Raw genomic sequence first — 12264 nt, 5'->3', positions numbered from 1 at the left:
TGCTATTCATTAGAATGCCATGACTCAGAAAGTAGTGGTCCCTATCTTGTTTCCAAACCTGGGGATTTCTCTATGGCATTGCCGCACTGCAAGGTTGGCAGAACTACTTTAATATGCAAACATGCAAAATATTATTGTTGCTTTATATGTATCATAAGTGAATATATTGATTTTAAGAACCTACCCATTGCGGTCTCCAAACACATAACTTCCATAAAGTCTCTCAGATTGGCAACCTCGGTATACAAATCCACCAACCAATGGTCCACTACTGAATGGTTTGAATTCTAGAAGTGAAGGCTCGCTCTCTAAAAAGGAACTACCACAGCATTAGATCAAATACAATTTCATATATTAAAAACAATTATGCAAATACTATATGAAGAAAAGTTATTGCCATTCAAATTGCACCAATATTGAGATGTACATGATATATAAGACAGGAAACCAGAGTATAAGAGAAACCAGAAAACACCATCATAAACATAGAGGGACATAGCCTAACCTAAGGTTGAGAGAAGAATAGAGCCAAAGGGGGTCATATCCTAACTATCGTATTGAAGTTGATGGGAGTCTTGCTGTTGACTTTTGTGACTGGAATTTCACCCAGAGAATGGATCTGTTATGCTTCAGCATTATAAATAATAAAGGGTGTGGCTTAGGGATTTAGGAGTACAAGTCCCATTGACTTTCAGCGGGTCTTGTGCTTTTGAAAATCTTGCCCAAAGCTACCTTCTTTTAAGGTCAGTTACTTAATGCAATAAGCCTGTACTGTTCAGGATCATGCATCAGTATTGCTGGCTGTAGTTTCTTATTTAGGCTGAGGCCATTATACTGCTGCTAGGGTTGACAAAAGTAACATGCATTTTTTGTCTTGCAGAACTGCACTGTTAAATCATATTAGATAATCTCCTCAATGATGTTAATGTGTAAATAATCCTATGTATGCAATTAAACTATATTTAAAGACTACATAGTTTAAAACCAAGCTCAGATTTTGTTACGATTATGTAATTTTAAATCAAAGTCACAGCCAGTAGATATTTTTATTTTACATGAATATTGTTGCAGTTGGACTGCCACTTGTAAGTCTTTGTTGACTGAATTTCCCAGATTAGATTATGAGCATAAGGGATGAAATTATACAAGGGAGAAAGCGAAATTATGATTTTTTTTCTTTTATTTAAGCAACTGACCACTGCACAAGCTCTGGCAGGTTCTTCTGGATGGATACAATTCCATGCCACAATATTGCTTAGTTTGATCTAGGGTAGAGATGCAGTCAAAATTCCATTGGAGCAGTGGTTTACCAAATCCATTTCAAACCACATTTTTCTTTGGCTTGGCATTCATAAAATGACAACACTAAATATGTGAAATAACTAAAATTGAAGTGACTGTATTACATATGTGGACTACTGCATGAGCCAGCTCAGCTGTGCTACTTTCAAAGTACGGTACAGATTGGGGGAGAACTGGGTATACATAGGTCAGTCTAAAGACCTATGTCTCATGAAATTACGTCAGTCCTTGATACCATACAAGTGACACTGCTTTGAACTTTACCACACTTTACCACAATGAATTTAGAAGCTGTTAAATGTTCAACATAGGCAGAAGATAGCTCTGGGCTGTGGTCATCTGACTTTTGTCTGTACCTGCAAGTGTCCTCAGCAAGCATCAGACTTTAACATTAAATATAATTCAGAGACTTATTTAGCAATAATAGCACCAAGTCAATAAATTATGTACAATTCTTTAAAATCCAAGTTTCCTGATGTACTGTGTGACATGTTATGACTTGTGAAATAATATTATATTGTACATTTCCAAACTGAACATTTTAACTGAATTTAAACAGTGTTTAGTAGTTTCCCTATTTGATTGTTGGAACAGGGTCCCACTGCTAGGGCACCTCCTCCTGGCTGCTTTAGAGATTAGCTCTTTCCAGGTCCTACGCCCCCTTCTGCCACTTGTTTGCTTGCTCTGCCACCTCTCTTTCTCTGTGACTCAGGGTGCTCTATCTTCATGGCTTCCTGCCAGGTCACTAGAATCCTCCCCTTCCCAGGTATCAAAGTCCCTCCATACACACTATCTCTGGCAGTCTTCCCATCCACTGCCCAGATTGTGCCAGTTCCCACTATTAGGGAACTCCGGCTTGCCCTCTACTCTGGGTTCTAGCTCAGGGATCCTCTAGGCCAGTCCACTGTGCCTGTGGGCACCATGGCACCTGCCGGGGCGTCTAAGTGCGCCCACGTACTGGCCGGCCAACGAGCATCCGCCGAAATGCCACCAACAAGCAGCGTCATCCAGAGGCATCGCTGCCAAAATGCTGCCAATTTTTGGCGGCATTTCGGTGGCGAAGCCTCTGGATGACGCTTCTTGTCGGCGATGACACCTATTGACTTGTTGGTGGCATTTCGGTGGTGACATTTCGGTGGATGCTCGTCCGCCGCCACGGTCCTCCGTTGTTCATCGTCTGGTGCCCACCAGATGAAAAAGGTTGGGGACCACTGCTCTAGTCAGCCAAGGGCTGCACCATCTTAAACCTTGCTGCCCCTTTCCCTGAGTCTTTTCCTACACCCTCTCAATCTAGCTTTCTTTCCTTCCCTCTCTAATGTTCAAAGAGTGGCTACAGGCTCCCTCACTGCAGCCCCTTTTTGCTGCCAGATTCCTTGTTTTATACTAGTCCCACCTGTTCCTGCTCCATATTCATTCAGGGGATTTCTTAGGCCAGCTAATTCCCCTCAGCTGTGGCCTATCTGGTTAATTGGCCTCTCCTCAGTCCCATTATTGTCTCCTAATCACCCCATCATAGTTGTGCTCTGTTGTTTTGCCTCTCATTTAGTCTCCATTACAAGAGGCACATTGCCTAAGACAGGGGACAGCAACCTCTGACACATGGCTCGCCAGGGTAAGCACCAAGTCAATCAGCACATCCCTCGGCCTGCGCCGCTTCCTGCAGCCCCCATTGGCCTGGGATGGCGAACCGCGGCCAGTGGGACCCTCGATCGGCCGAACCTGCCAATGCGGCAGGTAAACAAACTGGCGCAGCCCGCCAGGGTGCTTACCCTGGTTGAGCCGCGTGCCAAAGGTTGCCGACCCCTGGCCTAAATTCTGTATCTTAAGAGGTTACATGTGAATGAGTAAGCATACATTTTCATCACTTCCTGATCTTTCAGAAAATTTTCTTTATGAGCAGTCACATATGGTAACAAACATATATAACAGACCTCAGTCATTTATATATTTTTTTCTTTCCTTTATTTGCTTGTACTTTGTCTTTCATTGATTTCCTATTAAGCTTACAATATTCCTTTTTATCTGTTTTTTTCTATTTTCCTATGGCAATACTACCATATTGATTATTCCATAGACTTTTTGAAGGCTGTTTTTCATAATAGTTTTGGATAAAACTTACCATAGTCTTTCCCCTTTACTATTTGCAAGATTCTTGCTGAAGATCTATTTTTTCCATTTGAGTCTGAGCAAAGTATTGTTAAATTAATATTTACATCTGTTGGGTGACGATCCACGGCACACCTGTGCATCAAAAAGCATGTTAGAAAAGTCATGATCTGACAAGGGGAAAGCTGGTTGTACTTCTTATGGACTCTTATTTCTCTACTAATAGAATAAAAAGTCAAATTTTGGAGGACTATTATCTTTGTGATCTGTATATTTTTGTGGAGTATATTATTCACTGTGCCCAGATCACAGAGAAAATAAGTTTGTGTGCATAAGAAAGTGTTCATACTTTTGTGACAAAAAAACTAAAACAAAACTATAGCTACAAAACCCCCTTATGCCTCATGACATATTCTGTAGAATGGATAGACTTTTTTCCTATTTGTCACCAAGAATTGGGCTCTGCTGAATAATGTTTGAAATTATTGGTGCTTTAACTGGCTTTATTCTGTAAGGCTCACCAAATCTATGCAACTTGATTCTTATTGCATAGCAGTGTTGGACCATAAAAAGGAAGCAAAGAACAGCTCCTTTTTTAACCATATTGAATTTCTTCTGTTTTTCAAAGCATGGCCTTAAATGTTACTGGGAAAGTTTACACTCCAGCACTACATCGGCACAGCTGCCCTGATGCAACTGCACCACTGCAGCGTATCTGGTGAAGACGTGCTATGCCAATAGGAGAGCACTTTCCTGTTGGCATAATTACTCCACCTTGGCAAGAAGTGGAAGCTATGCCGGCGGGAGAGCATCTCCTGCCAACACAGCGCTGGTATGGACAGCGCAAAACTTGCGTTGCGCAGGGGTAGGATGTTTTTCCACTGCTAAGTGACATAAGTTATATCAACTTAGGCTGCAGTGTAGACCTGCCCTTTAACATTACCGTCCCTAATTGCTGAACTACAAATTATGTGACTCCCTCTGCTCTTTGTTATTGTTGAGATTGCACCAGATTTTTCCATTTGTTTTCTACTTGCCTTTTTTCTGAGTTAAGAAAAGGTTTCACTTTTTTAACCTGTCAGCCATTACTCTGTATTACTCTACACTTCATTTTAAGTTGCAGTGGATAATTGAGTTCTCTTTTCTTTCTTAAAGCTAACAGATGTCTCTCCCATTATTTTAAAAATACTTCTGTTTCTGCTACTTCAAAATATGATTTATTACTTGAAAATTGTGTGCCTTTTTTCTACCAAATATATTTTTTGAACTATGAAAAATCTGTCCAAATCTCTGGGTGTTTTAAGCAGCTTGCTGATGGCTTTATTAGCTGACTTCTGCTGACTCTAGAATTATTGCTATCAAACTGTGTGAAATATTTCCTAATAACCACACTTTAACTCACTCCTTTGTACAAAGGTGTATCAAAAGATTAATATAATACTAAGCATGTATCTAGTGATTTATATCTTCAGATCATTGTACAAACATTAATGTTTACACCCTCTCTTCCCCTCCAAAATTACTATCTCTCTTTTCAGATAGGGAATCTGAGGCATAGCTAATTGGTTTGCCCAAGGCCACAGAATAAGTACCTGGCAGAGCTGTTAATATAATATAAAAGTTCCTGTATTTCATCTGCATATTTAGCCAACTAGACCTTGCTGCCTATGATTGAGGCATTTTAAACAGATGTTCAGATCAAGATAAAATACTACAGAAAATTTTCAATATCCTGAAAACAGGCATATGGACATGGACAAGAATGCATTCCTTCTTTTTCCTTTCTAAAAGTGAATGTAGTGCTCCGGGAAGGGCTTTATTGACAACAATATACTTTCTTTGCTCAGGATGGGTACAGCCTGGGCAGCGGCAGTGCAAACTTCCTTGAACTGCCTTATGAATGTACCTCCATCTTAGTCAGGAAGCAACTATCTCTAAGGGCAAGAAGATATTGTAGTTCAGCGTCTATAGCTTTGTATTCCTTGAGGTCTCTGAGGGTATGAAATAATCTCAAACATTGCTGGTATTTTTAATTATTTAGCCATGCATCTACTAGGCATTGGAGAGACACCACCATTTAAGATGTGCTATTAAAGATACACTAGCTGGCAACAACTTGTAGTCAAAACAGCCTTGATTTGAAATAGTTCTCGAAAGTTGAAGATCTCCTGTATACCATTACCATATTTCCAATTTCATAATAGAGAACTGACTGGCCTGCTTACAAAGAAACAGTGCATTTTACTGCTCAGTAGGAACAGGGCCGGATTAACTCTCTTGTGGGCCTGGGACTATTAGATTTTGTGGGGCCCCTGTATACAAGTCTTTTTCCTAATTTAAAACAAAATTATCACAATTATGGATCGAGGCCATTAACGCTATACTAAACTTGGCTTTTAATTAACAAACATAAAGCCATTCCATGGTTACATTTCAGTAGAACATGTAGAATATAGTTAAATTAATTCAAAATAGCCTACTTCTTACCTTAGAACAGCTATTATATTAGTTTCTTTCTGGGAGAGAGTTTGGGTGTTGGAGGGGATTCTGACCTGGGGCAGAGGGTTGGGGTGCAGGAGGGGATGTGAAGTGTAGGCTCCAGCCAGGAGGTGCTTACCACAGGTGGCTCTCAGCCAGCGGCACAACAGGCTGCCTGCATGCTGTGTTCCCACGATGTTCCCAGAAGCGGCTGTGGCTGGCTGCTGGCATGTCTCTGCATGCCCCTGAGGCGGGAGGAGGAGAGCATGTCTCCGTGCATTGCCTGTGCCCGCAATCGCCACCCCCACAGCTCCCATTGCCTGGGAACTGGCCAATGGGAGCTGCGGGGATGGTGCTGGGGACAGTGCATGGAGACATGCTCTCCTCCTCCCACCAGGGGCGAGCAGAGACGTGCCAGAAACCGGCCGCTTCTGGGAGCGGCATGGGAACAGGGCATGCAGGCCGTCTGCCTGAGCCCTGCTGCGCCATTGGACTTTTAGTGGCCTGGAGATCGTGATTGACTGGCAGAGGCTCCAGGATTGACCTGTTGATCGCAATTGACGGGTTGGTGACCACTGTATTGTATAAAATGATGGATTTATTTTTGTGGGGCTCCCTTTAGCCTGAGGCCCTGGGCTGCAGCCCCTAAAGCCCCTGTGTTAATCCAGCCCTGAGTAGGAAACCTAGTTACAAAACAACCTGGCCTGATGGATGTATTGCAAAGGCCCAGTCTCAAAGGGGTGCTATTCAAGATTCTGTGACATATTCCTTCCAATTCATTTTTTTGGGGGTGCTAAATCCTAACTCTGAGTGGACTTCTGTCCTCTGATGTCTGTTGCTCCTGTTGGTTTCAATAGAAGTCTGTATAAAATATCTCAGAGCAGAATTTGTCCTGGAATTAGCAAGCCTAAGAAGCACCTGGATCATAACAGTATCTGCTCCTCAACATTGACAAATATAACTTACTTACCTGCCTGGATTGTGGAGTCCATGTGCAAAAATTTCAGGGGGTTGATTGGTGCTGTTAAAGTGTGGGTTGCTCCGTGGTATGGAATAAAGAACATTGCACAAATCAGTATCTACGTCCAGACGTAATACAGAACCTGTAAAATCACTGAGAAAGTTGGAGGATAATTGATTTTTAAAAGTATTTCAGCTGATATATTTCATCTATATAGTACTACAGTGAAGCAATAAAGGGAACCACTTATTTCACTGAGCCATATGTAGATTACTTTTAAGGAACATAGGAATCATAGGGAGTGCCATCCCTGAACTGATCAATGGGTCATCTAGTTCATTATCCTGTCTCTGGCAGGATTATGTTTATAAAGTACCTCCTTTATGTTTCATAAAGGAGGTACTTAGTGCTCCTTTATGAAACAACCTGCCAATAGGGGAAGTTTCTTCAAAGCCTGACAGTTGGTTTATGCCCTGAAACATGAGGGTTTACATCCCTTTTATGATTCAACCTATCTAAGGTAACTGTGGGTGTACTCATTATATAGCTATATAATGTGTGTGTTTGTATATTTAATATGGTTTTGAATCCTGTTCTTGGATTCAAGAATGGTATCTAGTGGCAGTGAGCGCCAAAGGTTAATTATGGCTTATGTAAAAATAAAAGTCCTTTCATACTTTGAATGGAGCTTTGATAGGAAATGTTGATGTTAATAGTGAACAAGAATTCTTTTGTCACAAGGAATAGAATGAGGCAAAAACATTTTCTCATAACGTTCGTGATGGAGTGGGAAAAGGATAACTCAACTTTATATTATACTATCAAAACTTCTTTGCAAAAACATGCATCGACTAAATATTGAAATTAATTGCTTTCTGTTCTTCCCCATATCCAATCCTCAATCTGTTTTAGTCTCCCATTATTGTATATACATTTAAAATAAAATGTTGGAATTATTCTTCAGTTTTGCCACTGATAATATGCTTGTTACAAAAGCTACAGAACATCTGCTTGTCTATCAGCGGTGATGAGGCCTCTGAGTGTAGCACCTCCTGTCAGTTAATGAGGGAAGATCTCTCTATCTGGACTCATACATTACTTATTCTAAATGACAAGCAAGTGTTATTCCAACTGGAGTTTAGCACAATGAACCCGGGACAAGTAGATGGACAAAGCTGTAGGGGCAGCACCTGAAATAGGATTGCTTCATTTGCTGTCTGGATGTTTTTCTGGTTGGTGCAGGGCCATGATTTACCTCAGTATGTGTCTGTAACCTTTCTTATAGCACATTTGTTTCTTTAAATTGGCCTGTTTGGAAAAAAAATTACTTAGGAGAGGGAGCCTTTGTAGGGTTTAAATTAGGGCTGTCAATTGCAGTTAACATATGTGATTAACTCAAAACAGATTAATGTTATTTTTTTTAATGAGTGTTAATAGCACACCTCTGGAGACGGGAGTTGGCGGCAGCTGGGCGGGGAGTGAGGCACAGGCTGTGGCAGCAAGCAGGAGGTGATCAGGGACAAGAGACTTCATAATGAGGCCTGGCCTCAGGGATGGGTGAGGGAGGCCATTCCATGTTCAGGGCGAGCCACCCTGCTGCACTGCTGCTCCTCCCCCCAACTCCATGGAGCCATCCCTGGCCAAGCTGCTCTGGACCAGGAGCCTGCCTCCTGTTGGCTGCGCAGTCAGATGTGCTGGGGGAGAGGTAGGGGGCTGATGTCGGGGTGTCCCCCTCCCTCCACCCATGTACCAAGTTGCTGCTGGGCTGGTGTCAGGGAACAGGGGGGAGCCTGCCTTGTGCTGCTAGCTCAGCCGTGAGAGCTGCTGAGAGAAGCTGCTGCTGGCTGAAAAAGTGTTCAGACTCTTGAATGTGCTGCTTAAAGAGAGAGTACTTCCCCAACACACACACTTCCCCCCAACACATGCAGTCTCTTTTTTATCTTTTTACAGTGCAAATGTTTGTAATAAAAATAATATAAAGTTGTAATTGTGTTGTAATTGAAATCAGCATATTTAAAAATGTAGAAAACATCCAAAATATTTTAATAAATGGTATTCTATTAGTGTTTAACAATGCGGTTAAAACTGCAATTAATTGGGACTTTTTTAAAATCTCACAGTTAATTGCGATTATTTTTTTTAATCATTTGACCGCCCTAGTTTAAATCTAATCACAACTGCTGATGACAGCTAATTAAATGCTTTGATAACACACAAGTATGAAAAGATTTATTTCAGTGCAAGAATGTACTGAGAATATTTGCTTAACTCATGCTCCAAAGTCAATGATGCTTAGTAGCATGAGTAAGGTGAGCAGGGTTTGTCCCTCTGTGTTTGTGGTGACTGGTCACAACACTGCGGGACTCAAATGTCTGACCCTAATTATTGTCAAAAGGCAAAGACAAATAATTAAGAAAAAGGAACCTATCTATTGGCAGGTTTTGTACCTTAAACCATCCATCTCCTCCATATCATCTAGAGTGATCATTCCATCACCAAGGAAAATGTATAAGAAGCCATCTGGGCCAAACAAAAGCTGTCCTCCTAGATGTTTTCGGTGTAGTTCTGCTACTTCTAGAAACACTCTTGCTGTTCTCATATCAACCTGGTGTGGATTTTTCCTGTGGTATAAAGATATAAAAATAGATTTGAAGACTCAAAGGTCAGAAGGGACCATCATGATCATCTAGTCTGACTTCCTGCACATTGCAGGCGACAGAACCTCACCCATCTACTCCTGTAATAGACCCCTAATCTCTGGCTGAGTTACTGAAGTCCTCAAATCATGGTTTAAAGACTTCAAGTTACAGAGAATTCACCATTTACATTAGTTTAAACCTGCAATTGACCCATGCCCCATGCTGCAGAGGAAGGCGAACCTCCCTGCTCCCAACTCCAGGAGTCTCTGCCAATCTGACCCAGGGGAATATTCCTTTCTGACCCCCAATATGAAGATCAGTTAGATCCTGAGCATGTGGGCAAGACCTGCCAGCCAAACGTCTGGGATAGAATTCTCTGTGGTAACTCAGATCCCTCCCCATCTAGTGTCCCATCACAAGCCATTGGAGATATTTGCTGCTAGCAGCCACTGATTGGCTACATGCCATTCTTGATTTCCTTTTTTTAACAATAAATTTAAATTTAGTCAAATGACAGAAGAGCTATTGTAACTCTATAGTAAAACATCAAACAATTTCACAGAAATTGCTATGTCACAAAAGATATTACACAGGATAATTTGGGAACGACTAATACAAGTGATAATTGAAAGTGTATTAAAAAACAGAATGAGGCAATAATACTCACTGCTGTTTCAAAACTATTGCTTGAAATTAACCCAGTGGTACTTCCTGAAAGTACCTAAATATATCCATTGTAAATGTTACAATTCATTTTAAAAATAAGGAATACCAAAGAAAGAAGAGTGATGAACAGCATAAGGTTTTTGATTTTTTGATTTTTAATGGTACCTGGATACTGTGTATTCTACGACCCTAAGGATATGGTCATGAGGCCCAATGGCCCACCGTTCTTGGTTGGTGGTGTAAGACACATACAGCTTTCCATTTTTCTTATAATTGGGATGGAATGCAAGGCTTAACAGTCCTCTTTCATCTCCTCCCTGCAGTCAAATGAAAAACACAAAGAATTGTGAAGTTAATTATGTTCTTTATTGTGTTTCAGCTGGAACCTCAAAAAAGTCTTTCTAAACATTGCCCAAACTCTTTTCTTTCTTCCGTGATTACTGCACAAAAAGGATTATAAAACATTTCACTTTCAGCTACTCCTTAAAGGTTAGAACAAGACAATTGTCTTGTGTAGTTATCTATGCACAAGACTCTCATTCCACTTTTGTGGAGTGATTTGTGTATCTAATCTTTGGGAAGCCATGAAGAAAAGTTTAAGTGCTGTGAAGAATTCTTTGCTGAGTTACTAGTATGCTTGTAGTTCGTAGAAGACAAATAAAAAGGTCTGTAATCAGCAGTCACTTCTAATCCAAGTATCCAAAACCTAAAACACAGTGTTGGCTGCCAACTCCCACTGTCTTGGCAATATGTTTAGAAAACAGTTAAATTGCTTGTGTAATATGTAAACCTTTGTTTTACCCTGGAGGCAGCTACATTAGTTGTCACAACTATGGTGGTCTGTTCATCATAGCTAGCATACTGTAGGTAATAAGCAGCCTCGGTCTCTCTGCACAGAAACCATAGTTTTACATGTGGCCATTCAATGGAAAGGTTTTTGTTATTCTTAAAAATAAAAATAGAAAATCCCTAAACAACTTTTCTTGTTGTTATGATTACCACCAAGATTAGTACAGTTATATGTTATGCATCAAATCTATATAATATACTGTGACAATGCAAATACCAGTGTACTTAAATAGAAGGCAATTTAAGCTTCTGGCTTCTAAAAATATATGTAATTTACTATGGCTTAAATTTCATTTTGCTGTATTTAAATAAAAAGAGAGCATATAGATTTGTTTTACCCTTTTAGGTAATATACGGTCATCTGCAGTGCACACAAATAAACAGAATATTTTAATCAATGGTTCAAATTCAATTCATATGTGACTGTTTACATCATGGCTATTTGGTAGCTTAGGTCAGGATTCCTCAGACTTACAGAGCTGGTAATAAGAAATGTTTTGTGATCTTTTTCCTCCCAAGACTTTAAACCCCATTCAAATGCAGGCAAAAAAATTTGTAACCATAACTACACCTATGATAACTGAATATAAAGTTCTAAATTAAAAGGAGAGTGAAATCTTTTAAATACACTTGCAATTCAGTGACAGAGTCCTGTGGCACCTTATAGACTAACAGATGTATTGGAGCATGAGCTTTCGTGGGTGAATACTCAGATCTGACTAAGTAAGTATTCACCCACAAAAGCTTATGCTCCAATATGTCTGTTAGTCTATAAGGTGCCACAGGACTCTTTGTTGTTTTTTACAGATCCAGACTAACACAGCTACCCCTCTGATACTTGCAATTCACTGTTATGGATGAGCCTGTCTTGGCTGTTGGGATATGCTCAACAGGAGGCCTCATTCGGAAAATGCACAGTTTACATTTATTTTCACTTGAGAGATGATGCCGATACTTTGTTTTTATCACAACCACTGAAGTGAAACCTGGCTTAGAGAAACAAGGATGAAAATAGGATGAGACCTTTCATCGTTTGTACAACTAAAGCTGGATCCTTCTTTTTCAGAGGCAGCCAAAATCAGCTGAGTTTTTGGCTAGGGAAAGTCAGCTATGAGATGTTGTCAGAGGAGAAGTCTGCCACTTTGTCTTGCAGTGGCCTAGTCAGTGCTACTGATTATCTGCATCTTTTTCTCTTTTGTGGTTCATCAAAAACATAGTCCTGCAGCTGGGTCTGAATTTATTTTAGATGCTGATTTGAGTTCC

At 40.5% G+C, this 12264-nt stretch overlaps 1 protein-coding gene and 1 long non-coding RNA gene across 4 annotated transcripts in view; one reads left to right on the top strand and one right to left on the bottom strand.

Moving 5' to 3' along the window:
• Positions 1-12264, top strand: part of LOC123372052 — a 228038-nt gene that overhangs the window by 65727 nt on the left and 150047 nt on the right. The window lies entirely within an intron of this gene.
• LOC123372049 (hedgehog interacting protein) overlaps positions 1-12264 on the bottom strand; it is a 95604-nt gene that overhangs the window by 22723 nt on the left and 60617 nt on the right. For all 3 annotated transcript variants that reach the window (XM_045020011.1, XM_045020010.1, XM_045020012.1), the window contains exons 5-9: positions 10318-10469; positions 9295-9468; positions 6857-7000; positions 3422-3543; positions 185-308 (exon numbers count right to left, since the gene is read on the bottom strand). In XM_045020011.1, coding sequence (XP_044875946.1) covers positions 185-308; positions 3422-3543; positions 6857-7000; positions 9295-9468; positions 10318-10469 — 716 coding nt within the window. The remainder of the gene's footprint in view (positions 1-184; positions 309-3421; positions 3544-6856; positions 7001-9294; positions 9469-10317; positions 10470-12264) is intronic.

Source organism: Mauremys mutica, chromosome 5 (genome assembly GCF_020497125.1).
Source record: "Mauremys mutica isolate MM-2020 ecotype Southern chromosome 5, ASM2049712v1, whole genome shotgun sequence".
NCBI lineage: Eukaryota > Metazoa > Chordata > Testudines > Geoemydidae > Mauremys > Mauremys mutica.
This window is presented reverse-complemented; position numbering and strand designations above follow the sequence as displayed.